Source organism: Schistocerca gregaria, chromosome 2, assembly GCF_023897955.1.
Source record: "Schistocerca gregaria isolate iqSchGreg1 chromosome 2, iqSchGreg1.2, whole genome shotgun sequence".
Taxonomy (NCBI): Eukaryota; Metazoa; Arthropoda; class Insecta; order Orthoptera; family Acrididae; genus Schistocerca; species Schistocerca gregaria.
In genome coordinates, this window is record NC_064921.1 from 353,630,440 (window position 1) to 353,652,721 (window position 22,282).

General features: G+C 38.2%; 1 protein-coding gene across 1 annotated transcript in view; it reads right to left on the reverse strand.

The window, feature by feature from the left end:
• Positions 1-3,115: 3,115 nt before the first annotated feature.
• The window catches only part of LOC126337044 (GRIP and coiled-coil domain-containing protein 2-like), a 252,037-nt gene continuing 232,870 nt past the window's right edge, over positions 3,116-22,282 (reverse strand). The window contains exons 19-21 of the mRNA XM_050001367.1: positions 6,753-7,015; positions 5,620-5,728; positions 3,116-5,532 (exon numbers count right to left, since the gene is read on the reverse strand). Coding sequence (XP_049857324.1) covers positions 5,465-5,532; positions 5,620-5,728; positions 6,753-7,015 — 440 coding nt within the window. The 3' untranslated portion in view covers positions 3,116-5,464. The remainder of the gene's footprint in view (positions 5,533-5,619; positions 5,729-6,752; positions 7,016-22,282) is intronic.

Below are 22,282 nucleotides of genomic sequence, written 5' to 3' on the forward strand. Positions count from 1 at the left end.
ACTTTCATATCCGTAACCTCAACCTTGTTGATAAGGTAACCTGAATCCACCCAACTTTCGCTTCCATACAACAAAGTTGGTCGAAAGATTGAACGGTGCACAGATAACTTAGTCTTAGTACTGATTTCCTTCTTGCAGACGAGAGTAGATCGTAGCTGAGTGCTCACTGCATTAGCTTTGCTACACCTCGCTTCCAGTTCTTTCACTATGTTGCCATCCTGTGAGAATATGCATCCTAAGTACTTGAAACCGTCCACCTGTTCTAACTTTGTTCCTCCTATTTGGCACTCAATCCGTTTATATTTCTTTCCCACTGACATTACTTTCATTTTGGAGGTGCTAATCTTTATACCATAGTCCTTACATTTCTGATCTAGCTCTGAAATATTACTTTGCAAACTTTCAATTGAATCTGTCATCACAACTAAGTCATCCGCATATGCAAGACTGCTTATTTTGTGTTCACATATCTTAATCTCACCCAGACAGTCTATTGTTTTCAACATATGATCCATAAATAATATGAACAACAGTGGAGACAGGTTGCAGCCTTGTCTTACCCCTGAAACTACCCTGAACCATGAACTCAATTTACCTGCCTGACTACCCATGTAAAGACCTTTAATTGCTTGCAAAAGTTTGCCTCCTATTCTATAATCTCATAGAACAGACAATAACTTCCTCCTAGGAACCCGGTCATACGCCTCTTCTAGATCTATAAAGCATAGATAACACTTCTCCATTATTTCCTGTAAGCTAAAGATCTGGTCCTGACAACCTCTAAGAGGCCTAAACCCACACTTATTTTCATCCAATTGGTCCTCAACTAATACTCGCACTTTCCTTTCAACAATACCTGAGAAGATTTTACCCACAACGCTGATTAAAGAGATACCTCTGTAGTTGTTACAATCTTTTCTGTCTTCATGTTTAAAGACTGGTGTGATTACTGCTTTTGTCCAGTCTGATGGGACCTGTCCCGACTCCCAGGCCATTTCAATTATCCTGTGTAGCCATTTAAGACCTGACATTCCACTGTATTTGATGAGTTCCGACTTAATTTCATCCACCCCAGCTGCTTTATTGCACTGCAATCTATTGACCATTTTCTCCACTTCCTCAAATGTGATCCTATTTCCATCATCATTCCTATCCCATTCTACCTCGAAATCTGAAACATTACTGATCGTATTTTCACCTACATTGAGCAACTCTTCAAAATATTCCCTCCATCTGCCCAAGGCATCCACGGGATTCACCAGCAGTTTTCCTGACCTGTCCAAAATACTTGTCATTTCCTTCTTACCTCCCTTTTGAAGACTGCTAATTACACTCCAGAATGGTTTTCCAGCAGCTTGACCCAATGTCTCCAAACTGTTTCCAAAGTCTTCCCAAGATTTCTTCTTGGATGCTGCAATTATCTGTTTGGCTTTGTTTCTTTCTTCAACATAACTTTATCTGTCTACCAGAGTTCTAGTATGTAGCCATTTTTGATACGCCTTCTTTTTCCCTTTACAGGCTGCCTTGTCTGTGTCATTCCACCAAGCGGTTTGCTTCATCCTACTTTTACACACTACATACAAACAGTAAGAAGATGAAAAAGCTGTTATGGTATTTTTGTAGCATATTAAAATTTTATGTTCGCTTGATAAGATCCAGCTCTTGCTATCTTCCTCAGCCATCACTGACAAGACATATTTCGCGAATGAGTGAATGTGCCCACTGACAACCCTCTATGCAACGGGGATAAAGTAAACATTTCATTACAACCTACTCCTACTCCTACCACATTTGATCATAAAAAAGATTGATTCCAATGACTTACTAATTTCCTGTTGTCATGTTTGTGGGTGGCCTTGCAAAATCCTTTGATAGCCTCAACTATAAAACTCTATTGTGGAAATTATTATATTAATTGTGACTGCCCTGAACTGATAGTCTTATCTTCATAACAGAATTCCAAGGATTCCATTGACAACTGCATGACACGACTAAAAACAAACAACTCAGAATGAACTTTCAAAGATGTCAAATAACTGTGCAAATGCCAAGATGCTGGCTGCTGATACAAGATTATTAACTGGTGTTTCCCCCCTCCCCCCCCCTCTCTCTCACACACACTCTTCATTCTTTATCCTCTCCCATCACCATCATCATTTGAAGGAGTTGACTGAAGGCATATTGTGGTGGCATTTGTATCTACTAATTTGCCAACATATCTAGGTCACAATGATGTCCTGCACAAGTCATGGAACATGTATATGCTACTAAAGATTGTCTGTCTGTGATGGAGTAACACTAATAATGCCTACAAACCCATTCGTACGTAAACAATACTGCTTATTTTATTTCAACCGTGAATGACGACACCCATATCCACTAAGAGTAAATTCTCTGTTCAAGTTACAATTATTTCATTCACATGGTGTACATCTTGTCACAAAGATGAACCTTAAGGGATATGAGCTATCATGTTATACAATAAACCTGAAAATCAGCGACTGCATGCTACTTTTATAAAATATATCAGCAGCTAATTATAAATAGTGCTAACCTATTGACACTGATCACTTCTAGAGTACTTTATAAATTTATATGTATACCAATCTGCAAACCATTCAGCTGCACCAAGCAACAAGGTACATAAGAAGAAATATCTTGTAAGGTTTTAGCCTATAGCTCTTGTTTTGAGATGTTACATAATTTAGGCACTGTAATTATTTGAATTAACTGTGAAGAAAAATAAAAATATGGAGAAAAACATGCATTATTATTGTATACTCCAATAACATATCTTATGCAGTTCAAGAAAAAGGAAATTCATAAACCTGATTTTATTATAATATCAATTCTTGGTAATATGTGTGGAGATTCCCTGCTTCTTCAAGAAATAGGCAATCAACTGCAAACACAAAGAAAAATCACTGTCTACACTGGCCCAGTAACATATGTGGTGGAGGTGGGAAGAGGGGAATAAAAGAGAGAGAGAGAGAGAGAAAAAGGAAAAAGGGTGGGAGGGGAGGAGGAGGAGGAGGAGGAGGAGGAGGAGAGAGAGAGAGAGAGAGAGAGAGAGAGAGAGAGGGGGGGGGGGGGACAAAAATAGGATCAACAGATATTCTCTACAAACTGTAATGTTTATTGCAACTGTACAGTGAAAAACAATTTCACAATCAGCAGTTGGTACAGTAGAGTTTCCTCTCCAGCAAAGTAAAATTAGATTATCTGCCTTTTAATTATTTTACATTTTGTTTCTTGTATACTGCAAACATAGTAAATATATATATTTTTTAAAATCTGCAACAACTTACCAGCAGGCACGAGGAAGATTACAGATTATTCTTATAAAAAGGAATCACAAATTCAACACATCCTGTACAAACAATACAGACCCTGACATCTTTTTTATAAATTATTGTTATGTCAACAGAATTTCTAAATCAAGACAGTCACTGCAATCATTATACAGTTAAAATTATCTACAAAGCAGCTGTAACATGTTACAGTACTTCATTATAAATGACTTACATTAAATGCACAATGGAATGACATATTGCATTTCTCATTATTCAACAACAAAATGTCTGATTTGTGAACTGACAGTAAAAAACCTGTATTTCACAACCAGTTTCACACTTTATTTAAAAAGGCACTGATTCATTATTATTAACAATCTGCTCAAAATTTGAGCACTGCAATAAACAGGAAACGTACATAAGTATGTATCAAAACTTCATTTCTAAAGGAGCATATATCACACAACACTTTAAGTTTCTCAAATAGTTTTAAGTAAAGGTAGGTGATAAATAATAGAATGTAAAATGCCTACATATTTTTCAGGGAGAGAGAGCCATTTTAAGAACTGTAAAACTTGCCCTTCGATTATGATGCATATTTAGTTGACATATTCTGTTCGACATTTGTGGGGAGAACAATTCTGATGCTACTGAACAAATAAAATAATAATAATAATAATAATAATACAAAAGAAGAGTGTTTTCTTAATTTATATTAAATGATGTAAAACAAATTTCTTCCAAAGGAGAAACATTCTTACAAAATACAGAAATGAGCACTTACATTGCTTGAGACAGAAAAGCAGAATTTACTTATAAACTGTTCAAATAAGAACCCCTGTCAGTCCAACTGCTCGTTCCCGACTCAGTTCTTCTTGTATCAACTGTTTTTCTTCCTTTCACAGTTGATGCCTTTTAGTGAAAGTGCACGTGCTACTAGGACAAGAACTGAGGGCAGAGGCTGTTAAGTAGCTTTCTTTGTTTTAGGGAAAAAATCCAGTTCCAACAGAATATAAAAGTGCAAGAATAAATATAAACGATTAATATTAGAGCAAAGTCAATTTTAAATGCTTTGAAAATTTCTATTAGTTTCGTGCAACTATGCTTTATTATTAGCTTATGTTAGCATTATATGTTGCCCAATATTTAGATTTTGCTGATGTTTCATTGAAACTTTTTTAAAGACACTAAAATTTTTTTAAAATGCAGTACATATGCTTGCACTATAAATCACTAATTTAATTATTAATATTTAGAGAATGAACATGTCACAAACAACTATTTTACTTCACTTATTATTCCATGTTGTTGATTTCGCAAACTGGACTTTAGAACATAAGGTTATAGGAATGTTTTATGTGTGCAGTGCATATTAGTAACAGATATTTAAAATATATGTAGACACTTTTAAAGATTATTCATGAGCCCAGGTAGAAAAAAAAAGGATATTTAAAAACTCTACAAATTTATATTATGAGCATAATATTTTATAATACAACAGGAGAAAAAGTGTTGTATTTGCTAATATTGTACTAACCTTTAGTTTATGAAACTGTCATTCTACAACTCCAAGGTAAAGATTTGGTTGTGCATTCATGTTTGTAATACTGAGAAGGACTGACAACAAAAGAAGTGACAATATCCTTTTTTTTATATGTATACACACAGCATGGGCCCCATTAGGTATTTGTCAGTCTGTTGTCACATACAACCTCAAACGCGCACGTGCCCACACACACACACACACACACACACACACACACACACACACACACATTTAAGTCTGTTTCCATTCACCTTTTTATAAACAATAACTTATAATTATTTATAGCAAGTATACTCCAAAATTTAAGTAGTGTTCCTTTGCTTTCATCTTTTCTAACAAAGAAGGAGTTCTCATATATACAAATTTCTTACATTAAGTGGCATCAATAATGATGCAAAGAATGTGCAGCTGATGTATATCAGGTCAGGTACTCTGTATGATGATTGACTAAGGTTTATGGAAACAACTCTTAAGAACATCTCAGAGTTTAAGTACCTTGTTCATGCAATGAAATGGTACCTTGTTCATGCAATGAAATGGCAACCACAATCCATATCAAATGCATGAAAAGGGTTTTTTTTTAATCTGCCTGTCATATCCAAGAAGGGAATGGTAAAGGCAGATGCTATAGACTGGGCCAGATAGGAAGGTAACTTCCCCAGCCTCGTCCACTGGCTGATGCATCCACTCCACCTAATGACATAGAAATGCTGATAATTATCTGTTTAGGTATCATATTACAGTTTCATGCAAAAGGACAGAATTCAGTTTGATGCCTACCTTTAGAGACTGCCAGTAATTGGTTTGTTTCCTCTGGACTAAGTTTCAGAATAGTGTTGAGGACAGGCACCAAACGTGTCCTTTCATCTCCACCCTGCAATGTGACAAACTGGAAAAGGGGACAAAACAAACCAATATTAGCAAACCATGTACATAAATAACGTGAAAGTAACCTGGGATCAAGTAATAACACTTGTCCCCTGTCAAAGCCATTTTTGCCACACAAGTACGAAACGATTATGCACAAATAGATGGAGCTGTTTCCTTATTCTTTAGGAACATTGGCTTTCATTATGGAATATAATATGTGATATTACGACTTCAGAACATGAGGATTTGCATTAGATGAAGTGTGAATTACAAGGAATAATTGGCACTCTAAAATACGCCAGCTGACCGTTGCAACACATCACTCTTGGTCTAAGACAATGTTGACAAACGTGAGATGTTTATAAAACAAAAAACATAATAATTGTCACTTCAGAGCGAATATTTAATTCCTGAGACATTTCAGCACTTCCTCAATATGAGTGAGCAAGGCTAAATGTTTTGAAACACACTGATCTCATTTCAGTTATTATACATATAAGAAACATAATTTAAGCAGCCAAACTGTTTACTGTGAAACTTCCAAATAGTTTAAAAATGTGGGTTGAATCAAGGCTCAAACCTGGAACCTGTGGCATTCATGGGCAAGTGCTATACCGACTGAATTCGTGACTTTCCCTCACAGCTTTACATTTGCCAGTACATCACTGACACAGAGTTTGATTCTGTTAGAAAGTTTCAAATCAGTGCAAACTCCCAGAATGACAATTCATTCTGTTCTGTTACTGTTTAGAGCCACAATAACAGCTACGTAATTTGGATCAAAACATTTAATATGGACACATTTCATTTTTGTACAATAGAAAAGAGTGAAAGTTAGCTTGTGACACAGTATCTGAACAATATGTTTTAATGTGATGGCTTATGTTTTTCAGCTGTATATTGACCAGACTAATATGAAAAATATCAGTTCTGTGAGTGAATGACTTGTTGACTACTACAGAACTGTACATTTAACTGTCACGTTTACAGTATTCTATGGGGCTTCAAATAGCTGTCATAAATGTATCAAAAAAAGCTAGTACCTTAAGCAGCACATTCTTTAGATATTCCAGATTGTGAGCATGCTGCTCACGTTCAGCACTGCGCTGATTACGCCTCAATTCATCTTTGAGCAATTTAGCTTGTTGTTGAGATAAAGCCAGCTCCCTCTCAGCTTCACTCAGCAGGGATGCCAAATGTCGTCCTCTTGCTTCTGCTGCTCTCAACTGCAGTTGAGAATCCTGGAGTGCTGCCTGAGGACTTGTATGCTCTCCTGTATTTGTGATCTCTGTCTCCTGAGATGGTACTAAAATATAAAAAGCCAAAAATTAGATTATACAAGTCATATTTATAATTTTTTCTTAAAATATATTAAATCAGAAAGTTATCCTACTAGTGAAAACAAAATGAGTTTTTTTTGCAGAGTTTCTAAACAAATCAAGCACAACAGTGTTATACTCCGAGAACAGCATGGGTTAAAAAAAGCACTTAGCACTTTCACTTGGTTATTTTTTTTTTTTTAATGAAAATGTCAAGGAGCTTAAATTCTTAATTCACTCAACATACATCAGAGCAATTACAACTACAAAGGAAATACAGATTTTTGAATAAATCTAGCTTTTGTTCTTTAATGATGGAAAACTTTCACTTGTCTGTGTTTAATCTTGTATTTGATTATTTACAAGTATTGTGTTTGCACTTTTCAATGGGCGCCATCTTGAAGCTAAAAGCTCAAAACACTCTGATATTTGAGTTATGTTTACAATAAAGCTATCATCTACTTTAATCCTATAACTCTAACACCTTACTTTCATTTGACAACAGACCACACTGCGTTTGCCTTATTTTTACGTTGTACAATGAACTTACTGCTTGCCATTTGTTTGGCTGCATTCACAACTTTTTTAAATATAGCTTCATGATGATGAAAAACCTCAGTAAAACAACTGTTTTTATTATATTTCAGTTCATTGTGGAGTGTCCTCTTTCTGGACCTAGAAATTCTTATGCCCCGAGTTATCTAGTTAACTTTATTAGTCATTTTGTTACATGAGATTTAAAGTGGAAAGGTTTCGTTAAATATATCAAGAAATCTACTTACAAAATTGTTAAAATTACTATTACTTGAAATACAGTTGTTGCAAGGTCATTCACCCTCTCTTAACTTATTTCTAATAGTAACAGAACTTTTTTCATTGAGTTTCCTTTTCATATGGCTTTTATTACATGAAATTTCTTTATTAATTTTTGGTAGTTCAATGGATATCGCAGAGTGGTCAGATATTCCTAAAGCTATGCAAAATTTATAAACATCTCCAAATACGTAATTTGTTGGAATATTATCAATACAGGTAGCTCACTGCATTTACTCTAGTGGGTTGCACGAAGTTTATTCTGAAACCCAAATTGCTTTCAACTATGATATTGACAATGAAGTCATCAGCTATTACTATCTTTTTCCTATTTTCTTTACCGATATTTTCAAGCAGGCAAAGAAACAAATGTAAATCCATGTTCATTGAGGCAAATAACTTTGATTTTTCTTTTCAGATAGATTAATTGTAACTCGTTCACTTCATGAATGTTGTTTGGAAAATCACCACTTAGGCCATTTATACTCAAATACATTATGTAGGGACATTCTTCCTATTTATGGTCTCAAGCATTCTCTTCTCAGGGTACTGTATCAGTCTTGCCATTTTTGTTGCCAAACACTGTTTCTTGTTCCCATCATTTCTTACAAGTTTCCTCATTTTTCAAAATCGGACATGTATCAGTGAACACTTTACTAAGAATTCTGTATCCTAACCTATTTAAATGAAGACCATCTTAACCCACACATCTCTTATATCATTAGAGTTTTTGTTTAAATCACAGTTTATTCTCTCTCTAGATTGATCACTGGCTGATCTTCTGCAGATAATACCATATTCTAGACATTTTGTAGTAGTTCCTGGCAGTTCAAATTATGTTTCTTGTTTCACTTACAATTCCCTCTTCCATGCTGCTTCTGAGAGAATTTGTACCTACGTCGACGAAGACTCCTTTGTCTCCTTCTGAACCATCCTGCGAGCCATATACACACACCAAAAAAAGTTTCGCATCACCCCAGTTCCCAGAACTCCTGAAGATAGACGTTAACTGTGGATATTGTATCACAGACACAGTTCCTTTGACTGTTCAGAGATGCCACTAAACCCACCAAAAGATGTAAACAGCCATGCATGAGCAGTGCCTATTTGACAGAGGGTGTCTGACAGCTGATCAGTTCCCATCATTCCACCAGAAAGGAGGTACACAGCTCGTGTTTTCTATGGTTCAACCATGACTAGATGGTCAATACCGCAGTTTGGTCGCATCCGTATTGTTACTTTGTGCCAGGAAGGGCTCTCAACAAGGGAAGTGAACCAAAGTGATGTTGTTCGCACTTGGAGATACAGAGAGACAGGAATGGTTGATGACAAGGCTCACTCAAGCCACCCAAGGGCGCCTACTGCAGTGGATGACCGCTACCTACGGATTATGGCTTGAAGGAACCCTGACAGCAACGCCACCATGTTGAATAATGCTTTTTCTGCAGCCACACGACATCGTGTTACGACTCAAACTGTGCGCAATAAGCTGTATGATGCACAACTTCACTCCCGACGTCCATGGTGGGTCCATCTTTGCAACCACGATACCATGCAGCGCGGTACAGATGGACCCAACAACACCAGAATGGACTGTTCAGGATTGGCATCATGTTCTCTTCACCAATGAGTGTCGCATATGCCTTCAACCAGAAAATTGTTGGAGATGTGTTTGGAGGCCACCCAGTAAGACTGAACACCTTAGACACACTGTCCAGAGAGTGCAGCAAGGCTAAAAATGGTTCAAACGGCTCTGAGCACTAGGGGACTTAGAACTACTTAAACCTAACTAACCTAAGGACATCACACACATCCATGCCCGAGGCAGGATTCGAACCTGTGACCGTACCGGTCACGCGGTTCCAGACTGAAGCGCCTAGAGCCGCATGGCCACACTGGCCGGCAATGCAGCAAGGTGGAGGTTCCCTGCTGTCATGGGGTGGCATTACGTAGGGCCAATGTATGTCGCTGGTTGTCATGGAAGGCACCGTAATGGCTGTGCGAATCATGAATGTCTTCCTCCGAGCGATAGTGCGACCATATCGGCAGCATATTGGCGAGGCATTTGTCATCATGGACGACTATTCGTGCCCCCATCGGGTGCATCTTGTGAATGACTTCCTTCAGGATAATGACATCACTCAACTGGAGTGGCCAGCATGTTCTCCAAACATGCCTGGGATAGATTGAAAAGGGCTTTTTGTGGATGACGTGACCCAACAACCACTCTGATGAATCTATGCTGAATCGCCATTGAGGAGAGGATCAACAGTGCCTTGATGAACTTGTGAATAGTATGCCAAGATGAACACGCATGCATCAATCGAGGTGATACAAAACTTTTTTTTATGTGTGTATGTTGCTAAAGTGTTTCTTGAACTGGTGGGTCTTGATTCCTGAATGAAATATCTAGGATTAAAGTAGATGATAGCTTTATTGTAAACCCAGATCAAATATCTGAATATTTAAAGAGTTTAGATTCAAGATGGCATCCACCGATAAGTGCAGTAACATAACGCTTGTAAATAAGCAAAAGTTAAATAGTGCATAAATAAGCAAAAGTTAAATAGTGCATAAATAAGCAAAAATTAAACAGTGCATCGTGCAAAAAGTGTCAGAAATGGGACGTAAAAGGAATTCTATGTTTGAAGTGCAACTTCTGGCTGCATGAAAGATGTGCGAAAATATGCTTAAAATTTATTAGTGACAATATTCACTGATCATACAGGATGAAAACACGACTAGCTTCCACAGTTAATTTGCAGGAAGAAATGACTAAAAGTGCTTCGTTGGGACACTGACACTTTAAAAGCAGAATTATCAGTGCAGAAGCATGGAAATGCAGGAAAATATATTTTTGTTAGACAGGTGAGAGACGAAAATAATATAAAGAATGGGTGGCTGGTACACTTATTAGGTCAAACAACAAGGCTACTGCACCTGCAGAAGAACCACAAATAAATGTAAGTGGACAAGTTTAACATACAGTACAAAAAATTTGAAAGTCTCAATAATGAAAAACACAGCGAAAAAAAAAAAATGAATTTCTTGTTGTAGGCGATTCTCTACTGAAAAATGTGGCACAGCAAAATTTCACAATGCATGTTAGAACAAAAATCAGGACCCACTATTTGGTTGGTTCGTTTGGACAGTAAAGTGACCAAACTACAGGGTCACCTACCAGTTGAACAAACACATTAGCAACATATATAGCTCACAGGATGATTCAGCAGATGCATCTTGGAAGGATTACAAAGGAGTCTCCATCCAAGTAGGTACAAATTCTCTTAGAAGCAACACTGAAGAGGGAATTGTAAATAAACTAGAAAATTAATCTGAACTGCCAGAAACCTCTACAAAATGTCTACAATTGTGGTGAGTGGTGTTATCTACAGAAAATCAGTCACTAATCACTATATAGAGAGAATAATTCATAAATGTGGCAAAGATGTTGATGTAGCAAAGTATCACAGTATAGTGAATCCCTTTGGACTCCACCAAGAAGCTGAGTATCTTACAGATTTTACGAAAGCCACAACAAAGGATGTGGAAAATGTTATCACTGAAAAATTAATACTCTGTTGAGTGGGATGGTATACCCATTAAAGTTATTAAAACAGTGTGGGAAACAATAGCACTTCTCCTAACTAAAATATTCAACCAATCTCTTGAACACATATGGCTTTCCTAATGTTTTGAAGAGTGCCAAAGTCAGACCTCTTTTCAAGAAAGGGTAGAGGGAAGATTTGGGAAACTATTTCTATTCTTCCAATCCTGTCAAAAGTGTTAAAGAAAGTAGCTGCAAACCAAATCAAATCTTTTACTGTAAAAATGATATTATTATAAGCAACCAATATGGATTTCAACCATGAAAAAAAAAAAAAGCCCCTCTGGCTGCAGTGAACAACTTCATTGAAAAGATATGTACATCACTGGATCACAGGTGTAAAGTTGCAGGTATCTTCTGTGATCTCACAAAAGCATTTGACGCCTTGAACCATGACCTGGTTATCTACAAATTAGACAAATACAGGATTAAGAACAATGCTCTAAATTTGCTCACGTCATACTTACACAACAGAAAACAAAGGGTAACTATCACTTCAGAAGCAGTGAATTATTATTATAAATGGAGTACAATATCACAAAGTGCCTCAAGGCTCCATTTTGGTGCCAATCCTGTTCTTTTCTACATAAATGACTTACCCATAAATATAAATTCCCTATCAGTTATATTTACAGATGGTACCACTGTTTAAATTGAAGATGAAAATGAATAAAAAATTCGGAGCTCCATTGTAAGCATTCTGGATACCTTGGAAAACTTGCTCCAGTTAAATGGATTGAAACTAAATTTTGCAACAAACCATGCAGTACATTTCAAAACCAAATATTCAAAATGTGTGGAACTTAAATATAATATAACAATCAACTTATGGAAGACACTGACCCAGTTAAATTCCTACAACTAAATGTGGACAAGAACTTAAGTTGGAACATACGTATTGACTTCCTATCAAATAAACTATGCTGTTTTGCATTTGCAATGCAAATAGTAGCAAATTTCACTGCGATGAGTACACGAAAAATTGCTTATCACAGTTATTTTGAAACTGTTATTAGATATGGTATAATTTTCTAGTGAAATTCAAGTAGAGTACCTCAGTTACTAAAACTGCAAAACAAAATTGTCAGATACATGTGCACTAAGCAGCAAACAGAGCCTTGTTGCCCATTATTTTGGAAACTACAAATCCTAAAGGTTCCCTTCACATACATTTAAGAAATTATAATCTTGCTACACAGCAGACAAAAGCATGAAGAGAATAATTTCAACCACGCACATAACATGCAACATGCTACCCACACACCAGTTGCAATTATATGCACGGACTCCACAGTGTATGGGGATGACAATATAAAACAAATTAATGGGCAAAAACATGTTTAATGTTAAGCCAAATTTTAAAAATTAGGCTACAGCAGATTCCATGAGAGAAACGCAACTTTTCAATAGAAGAATTCATGGATGATGAAATGATAATTTGAGCAAGGGGTAATTAGGTGTTAAGATTTTATTGCATGTGTGCATAGCAAAATTGTATCTAACAATGGAAACTCTAAGTGAAAATATCAAAAATGTAGGGAAAGATAGACTGCTACTTATTGCAAAGAAGATACATCATGCTGCAGACAGGCACAATTAAAAGACACTCACATGTAGCTTTTGGCCATAGCCTTCGTCGAGTCGACAAAGATGCACGACCACGCGTGCACGCACATGCACACACACACGCGCATGCACGCGCGCGCGCACGCACACAAACAGGCAAACGCGCACGCACACGCACACACACACACACACACACACACACACACACACACACACACACACACACACACGCTCGCGCGTGCACATGACTGCCAAGTCTAACACCTTGGGCCGGACTGTATTATTATTATGATGCTGTTTGTTAACATCAGTTGTTCTGTGTTTATGGTTAAATTATACGAAATTCTGACAGTCTCCTGTACCTTAAGCAAATGATTTACATTATGTTCATTATGAGACAAATAAACCACAATTCTTAATATCTAAATGCTGTCTGACAAAAATGTTTTGTACAACTGTGAAAAATCAACCTATGATTGATTAATATATGCTATCTTTACAGCAATATCAATATCAAAAGTTGCAACATTTTCCAAATGTATGTTCTATTAGTTCCTGAAAACGAGAAAGTAATCTCTGCCGCTAAATACATCAATGTAATACCAGAAAGTATGTTTTCTGCAGTTATCTTGTTACAGAAGTAATTTTAATCAAATCAAAAGGAAAATTCACCTGAGAAAACTACAAAATTACTGAAAATGGGCCAGTGAAACACACATCACCTGTTGGGAAGCATGCCTAGTCCCATGGCATAGGGGAAACAAGTGCAAAAGTAAAGGGATTTGTTGATCTTTGGCAGTTCAAATGGACAGGGAAATGACAGTGAGGGATGAGACAAATCACCTTGTGCACTACGTGCGTATACCTGGTGGCCGCATTCAACATGCTGAAGAGGCTGTTCGAGCAAGCATTGGGGGGAACAGAATGCAACCAACTGGCACATGTAGAAACAAATGATGCCTGTTGTCTGGGCTCAGAGTTAATTCTTGGAATATTCTAGTGATTGGCAAAGAAGGTTAAGAAGGCCAGCCTCCCTAACAAAATTTCAATGAAGCTCACAAACTGCAACATTGTCCTCAGTACTGATTGTGGCCCATTGGTTCCAAGACAAGTGGAAGGCATGAACCTGAGACTTCAATCGCCTATTTCATAAACTTACATCACAGGGTTGAGAATTTCAGGGTCCCCATAAATGGGCAGAGGAGCGCACAAGACATTTTTATATTAGGAAACTATTCACCCACTCCAGAAGATAATACTTGTATGAGAACACAAAGTTTTAATGTATAATTCAAAGAAATGTAACATCCATTAAAATCTGTGAGATTAGCTGCTGGAGCATTTACAACAAAGGGCCAAATTTTGACATGCCTCTAAAAAGCAGTAGTGTTCATTTAACTCTAAGTACACAAAAAGCATAAAACTTGAAACTAACAGAAATTAGATTTATGGGGTAAATCTAACAAGAGTATGCTAAAGGATAGGCTAATGGGAAATGGAGGTGGCGTATCCATCACAGTAGACAAGAAATTCAAATCCGACAAGATAGAAAGTAAAGTTGCATGCAAGACAGTTTGGGCAAGACTCAGCATCAAGGGTGGGCACAGACTTAATTTTAATTCTTTCACTGACCACCAGACTCACTCCCCAGTGTAACCAAGAACTTTCAACAAAATTCAGTTGATAGTACATATTTTCTCCAATGACACTGTTATCATTAGAGGACACTTCAGTTTGATAGTACATATCTTCTCCAACGACAGTGTTATCATTAGAGAAAACTTTAATCATCTAACAATTTCTTGGGGTAATTAGTTTGTAACCAGTGGGCCTGAAACGATATCCTGCAGAACAACAGTAAATGTCTTCTTTGAAAACCATTTAGAACAGATAGTTCAGAAGCCCACACATGATGCAGAAACAGGTATCAAATGTTCATAATATCCTAATCAACAGGACTTGGGTCTACCGATTTTTTGTGTCTGGCCACTGCCAACATTGGTGAAATAAAAACACAGTACCTTTGCATATTATAGCCATTACGAAGTAATTTTCTTGCCAAACCAACATGCACCTATGTAGTGCCATCACTACATGATGACACCACAACTTGTTCCCTCCCACACCACTTCTCCCCTTCCTTAATCTGTATGGTGGAGAGTTAATGAGCAGAGCTTCCTTCATTCCCTGCACTCCCCTGAGAATTTGTTCAGGACATTTGGAGAGGATGTGGGGGTTGGGGCAACAACCATATCAGTGAACACGCAACAGCTGTAGCAACCATGATGATCAAAGTACAGAGGGAAACTAAAATAAGAAGGAAGGTTTTCATATTCAGTAAACCAGATAAAGAAGTAGTAGTAGTACCAAGTATAACAGTTCATGATAGCATGGTACAGAGCTTCTTTAACAAAACTTCTAAAGGAACAGCAACTACAGCTTAATTAGTGTAAACTAATCTACAGCTGTAGATGGGTTTTACATAGTTTTGGCTAGGTAGCAGCAGTGTGCGCCCATTTCAGTTCTAGTAAAAATGGTGTCCGGACAACAGAAAGCATTCTGTGTTCTACGTTTTGCACAGTGTAGGTCAATGATAACTGTTCAGGGTGACTTTCGTACCTGGTATGGTTGCTCTGGTGTGGGACAGAACAAGCTGGGGTTTCACAGTGGTGGCACACATAGGTGCATGTTGGTTTGGCAAGAAAATTATTTCATAATGGCTATAATATGCAAGGGTACTCTGTTTTTATTTCACCAATGTTGGCAGTGGCCAGACACAAAACATTGGCAGACCAAAGTTGCCTGACTTCTGTTGATTAGGATCTTATGAACATACAGCACAGAGCATTAGATGATGGCATGAATAATTCTGAGAAACATGTTGTTTGTGTAAAGGCACATCGTCAGGCCATCCCTTAGTGTCTAACACAGATGTCGAACACATCCACTGTAGTTTCACAATGAGTCCACAGATATCCATTTGCTGTGCAGCTCAGATCTGGATAGCTTACCTCAAGAACTCGCCCATCTAAAGACAGTATTCAACGAAAATTGGTATTCTACACAGCAGATTAACAGGGCACTAACAGTTAAAACCAAGAAACAGGAAGTGGAAAAAAGAGGGGAACATGCCGGAACAATCTTTAGCTTTTCTTCCTTTCCATGGCAATACTTCGTTTAAAATAGCAAGAATCCTCCGAAAATTTCGGGTAAAAGTGATTTTCCGCCCACCATCGAAGATTGCGGACCTTGTGGGATCAGTAAAGGACAATTTGTTACTATGAAAGGCCGAAATTTATAAGATACCATGCCCATGTGGCATGGCTTACATAGGTCAAACCACACACACCGTGAAAGAACGCTGCACTGAACATCAATGTTACACTCGCCTTTTGCAGTCAAACAAGTCCGCTATTGCTGAACATTGTATTTCCACTTGACATTCAATGGAGTGTGAGAAAACAATGATTTTGTCCACAGCGACATCTTTCTAGGACTCCATTATTAAAGAATCTGGAGAAATATGCCTGGCGGAAAATCTGTTGAACCTTGACAGCGGCTACCAGTTTGATAGTGCATGGAATTCCATCATCCCCATGATTTGCTCAAATCGAAGATGACATAGTGTGCTGACGGCCGCAGCAAACAGCAACGCATATGACGACTGAGTTCTGCTATTCCACCAGCGAGGGCGCTGCCGGGGGGCAGTGTGGTCCATCTATAAAGTTTTTGATGCACGTGCAGAATAGTTACAGCGCACTATATATTGCAGAACAGAGGACATTTTCACCAGTCTGCGACGGTTCACCTGAAGATGACTGGCAGGTGCCCAGTTGAAATATTGTGCGAGGTATTGAACGATGATCGGCTACAAACCCGAAATTTGTTTGAACAGTCAATCCGCTGGGAAAATTTTAAAATTCACGTCTGGATAGATGTCTACCTATTACACGTTACAACCCTCTTCAACTGTCGGAGGTCTCTGTCCATCAACAGACAAGGTTGGACTGTATGCTTTTGTTCTGTATGTGTCCTTTCACTCATTTCCACTTCACTATCACATCAGAAACAGTGGATCTATGGATGTTTAGGAGTGTGGAAATCTCACATACAGACATATGATGGAAGTGACACCCAATCACCGAGCATGTTCGAAGTCCGTGAATTCTGCAGAGGGGCCCCATTCTTCTCTCTCACATGTCTAATGACTAGTGAGGTCACTGATATGGAGTACCTGGCAGTAGGTGGCAATACAATACACCTAATATGAAAAACTTATGTTTTTGGGGGTGTCCGGATCCTTTTGATCACATCATGTATGTAACATACTTATCTTTTGTTTTATTCCATTGTTTACTATTTTGTTTTATTGGCTCCTAATCTTGTGGTGTTATTTTTATAAAATGGATCAAAAACTAATGTTTAATAGTTGTATGTTGTGGAGGGAAACAGAAGATGAAGAGTCAGCTTAAATTTTCATGGAAGTTAGGCGCCATAGGAGAGTATTATAGATGTAATATATGAGGTGTTAAAATTAGTTTGACAAAGGTGTTGCTCAGCATTCTTCCTACGTCTACCAGTGGGGTCTGTCATCAAAATAATGTGTTGTCATCCAACAGACATAATACACATGGTTTGGGAGTTCGAGACTAAGTCTCTATATTGTAGTTATAATTATGTTCACTTACTATTTTTGTTACGAGTCTTCCATCAAATATGCCATGCACAAAAATGATGTTTGTGAACGTACTGCAATAGACTGGTTTTCCTACTGTAGGGAGATGTGGTGAATTTATTAAATGCAGGATATAACAGAATGATGATTTAAAAATTTGGGCGAGTGTAGAGGGCAAAATAATGAATGTTTTGATATAAGGAACATACAGACACAAATGTCAAAGTTTCTACAGCTACCACCATCTTGTTGAAAATCCACCTATTTTGATAAGCAGATATACCATGCATTCTGTTCTAAGCAAGTTCAGAGGAGGGATGTAAATGAAGATGTGGAGGCACCCATTGCAATGGCATTCTTGCCGTATTTTTGTGGCATGTCTTCAAGAATAGAAAGAATCCTCAAGAGACCGACATCAAGTGTGTTTTTGGCTACCAGTAAAATTGAGGAATTTGTTGTGTTCGGTCAATGATGATCTTGGTCTTAGGACATGTAGTGTATGTAAGATTCCATGTCAATGTGGGAAATCTTATACTGGGCAGACATGCCGAACAGTGCAAGAATATCATGGTGAACACCATCATCACACATGCCTAGGCCAACCTGACAAACCGGCAGCAGTGCAGCACTGCCTCGAAACAGCACACTGCATGTTTCACGAGAAGAAAGTTTTATGCCCAGCATCATCTTTCTAGAACTGTGTTCTTAAGGAGGCCAGACATATCCTTACAGCAGACAATTTTAGATTTCTACCTGGAATTCAGCACTGGCTGCCATTAAATCAAACAAGGAGAAAAAAGAACTTTCGATTCATGACTTGATGCGGTGCAATGCTCAGATACCTGTATGAGCACGTGCTAGATGAGATTCTCACATTTCAGCTGGAAATCTTGCGGAGATTACCTTTTGAACCTAACATCTTACCAAGTCCTTTGAATGGTGTACTGTATTTGAGCTCTCTGGACAAAGCCTTGCCTGAACTTCTAAAGGATATTCAGTTGCAACTGTGCACTAGTTTGTGGTTTCAGAACAATGGTGCTCCAATGCACTTTGATTCTCAGGCCATACCCAGTCCCTTAGTCTGTGCTTCGTTGGACTCATCCCTCCTGGCTTTTTCCTCTGGAGTTATGTGAAGTCACTTGTGTACTTAACACCACCAGGAACAGTACCTAAGCTTACTCAGTGCATATTTAATAGTGTTTGATATCAGCAGATGACAGCATGGAGTCCTGCAGAGAAGCAGACACAACATGGTCTGTTGTTGCTTATAATGTAATGAAGTTGATGGTCATCACACTGAACATTTACTCCCCAGTAGCAAAGCCACAGATTCGGTTTATAGTATTTGCCTGTATACTATTGTAACAAACATTATACAAACTATAATAAACTGGTGTTTCATTTAGCCTACAAAATGTGTAGAAAGTGCATAGTGTTGTAGAAATTTTATTTCACATTTCCAGCTAACGGTTCCTTATATCAGAACATTCAATATTTCATCCTCTACAATCTACCAAATTTTTAAAATGTCATTCTACTATAACCAATATGGGGAACCAATAAAGGAATAGGAATGGTAATGGAAGTTGATGACTCTCATTTTGGTATCAATAAGGGATGGAATTAATATATTCTTCTTGAAGTCTGAGGGTATTTCGCCTGTCTCATACATCTTGCTCACCAGATGGTAGAGTTTTGTCAGGACTGGCTCTCCCAAGGCCGTCAGTAGTTCTAATGGAATGTTGTCTACTCCCGGAGCCTTGCTTCGATTTAGGTCTTTCAGTGCTCTGTCAATCTCTTCACACAGCGTATCTCCCATTTAATCTTCATCTTCATCCTCTTCTATTTCCATAATATTGTCCTCAAGTACATCGCCCTTGTATAGACTCTATATATACTCCTTCCACCTTCCTGCTTTCCCTTCTTTGCTTAGAACTGGGTTTCCATCTCAGCTCTTGATATTCATACAAGTGGCTCTCTTTTCTCCAAAGGCCTCTTTACTTTTCCTTTAGGCACTATCTATCTTACCCCTAGTGAAATAAGCCCCTACATCCTTACATTTGTCCTCTAGCCATCCCTGCTTAGTCATTTTGCACTTCCTGTCGATCTCATTTTTGAGACGTTTGTATTCCTTTTTGCCTGCTACATTTACTGCATTTTTATATTATCTCCTTTCATCAATTAAATTCAATATTTCTTCTGTTACCCAAGGATTTCTACTAGCCCTCGTCTTTTCACCTACTTGATCCTCTGCTGCCTTCACTACTTCATCCCTCAGAGCTACCCATTCTTCTTCTACTGTATTTCTTTCCCCCCTTCCTGTCAACTGTTCCCTTATGCTCTCCCTGAAACTCAGTACAACCTCTGGTTTAGTCAGTTTATCCAGGTCCCATCTCCTTAAATTCCCACCTTTTTACAGTTTCTTCAGTTTTAATCTACAGTTCCAAACCAATAGATTGTGGTCCGAATCCACATCTGCCCCTGGAAATGCCTTACAATTTAAAACCTGGTTTCTAAATCTCTTTCTTACCATTATATAATCTATCAGATACCTTCTAGTATCTCCAGGATTCTTCCATGTATACAACTTTCTATTATGATTCTTGAACCAAGTGTTAGCTATGATTAAGTTATGCTCTGTGCAAAGTTCTAACAGACGGCTTCCTCTTTCATTTCTGAGCCCCAGTCCATATTCACCTACTATGTTTCCTTCTCTCCTTTCTCAAATTCCAGTCACCCATGACTATTAAATTTTCATCTCCCTTCACTACCTGAATAATTTCTTTTATCTCATCATACATTTCATCAATTTCTTCATCATCTGCAGAGCTAGTTGGCATATAAACTTGTACTACTGTAGTAGGCATGGGCTTCATGTCTATCTTGTCCACAATAATGCATTCACTATGCTGTTTGTAGGAGCTTACCCGCACTCCTATTTTTTTATTAATTATTAAACCTACTCCTGCATTACCCCTATTTGATTTTGTATTTATGACCCTGTATTCACCTTATCAAAAGTCTTGTCCCTCCTGCCACCGAACTTCATTAATTACCACTATATCTAACTTCAACCTATCCATTTCCCTTTTTAAATTTTCTAACCTACCTGGCCAATTAAGGGATCTGACATTCCACGCTCCGATCCGTAGAACGCCAGTTTTCTTTCTCCTCATAACAACGTAGTCCTGAGTAGTCCCCGCCCGGAGATCCGAATGGGGGACTATTTTACCTCCGGAATATTTTACCCAAGAGGACGCCATCATCATTTAACCATACAGTAAAGCTGCATGCCCTCGGGAAAAATTACGGCTGTAGTTTCCCCTTGCTTTCAGCCGTTCGCAGTACCAGCACAGCAAGGCCGTTTTGGTTAGTGTTGCAAGGCCAGGTCAGTCAATCATCCAGACTGTTGCCCCTGCAACTACTGAAAAGGCTGCTGCCCCTCTTCAGGAACCACCCGTTTGACTGGCCCCCCATTGTGGTTGCACCTCCAGTACGGCTATCTGTATCGCTGAGGCACGCGAGCCTCCCCACCAGCGGCAAGATCCATGGTTCACAAGGGGGGGGATAGGAAAATATAGAGTTTTGAAAACAAATGAATCAATGAATCATTTGTAGTAGTCCTGTGTATTGAATGTTACGTCACAAATACTGTGGAAAGTTTATGCCTAAAATGTGGTGCAAGTGAGATACTATTTTTTAAATTTAAAGCAGTTATTATTTATTTACTATCTGGTGTAAGAGAAAGGTGAGCACAATGTCTTCTTTCACAACTGCCAAATGGACCACATTTTGGAGCTGATCACACCTCTTTCATCAGACTCTTTCTGTTGCATTTCCTTGATGTGCTGACATCTTTTCATAAATGATTCTGCTGATGTGACACTCTTTGTTAAGAGCTTGGTCCATACATTCTGTGACTCCCTTCATCAAATGTGAGATTCTGCCAATTTCTGTGGTATTTGGACTCAAAACAATGCAAAGGTACAAATCATTCTGTAAGTACGATTGTGAAGTTTTGCCATGACACTGGGACTTTTTCTTCCTCTAAGCAGACTTGCTGTTGCTTGCCAGAAAATGTTTCCTTCAGTTCAAAATGGAATCTGTCGCAGCTTTGTTGTTCTCGAACCATTAGTGGGCTGTGCTGTCTCAGTAAAAGTATGTGTTTGCCTAACACATTATATCATTGGGTCCTGACCAGCATCTTCAGGAGGGGAGAAAAAAGGATGGATGCATGATGTACAGCAGACTTGCCACTGTTTTGGAATCCACGTCTCTCTTGAATATACGGATCTTAGGAAAGCAGAACAGATCTTAGGAATGAAGTACTGCTTGTATTCTAGTTCTGCCCATTTAGGAAGTGGCTTTTGCATTACCTAATTCAAGCCATGGTGATGCAGGTGTTTTGGAGTTTCTGGGATGTCCACTGTCCCAGCTAAAAACTCACTTTTTCCCATGTGAAAACACTCTTTTTCCAAGGTGAAAAATGTGCTTTCCCATGATAAGTGACAGAATATTTTCCCTTGGAGTTGTAAAAATATCAATCTGTTGAAAGGTAAAGGTCTTACACACCAGCGAAAAAACTTGGCAAAA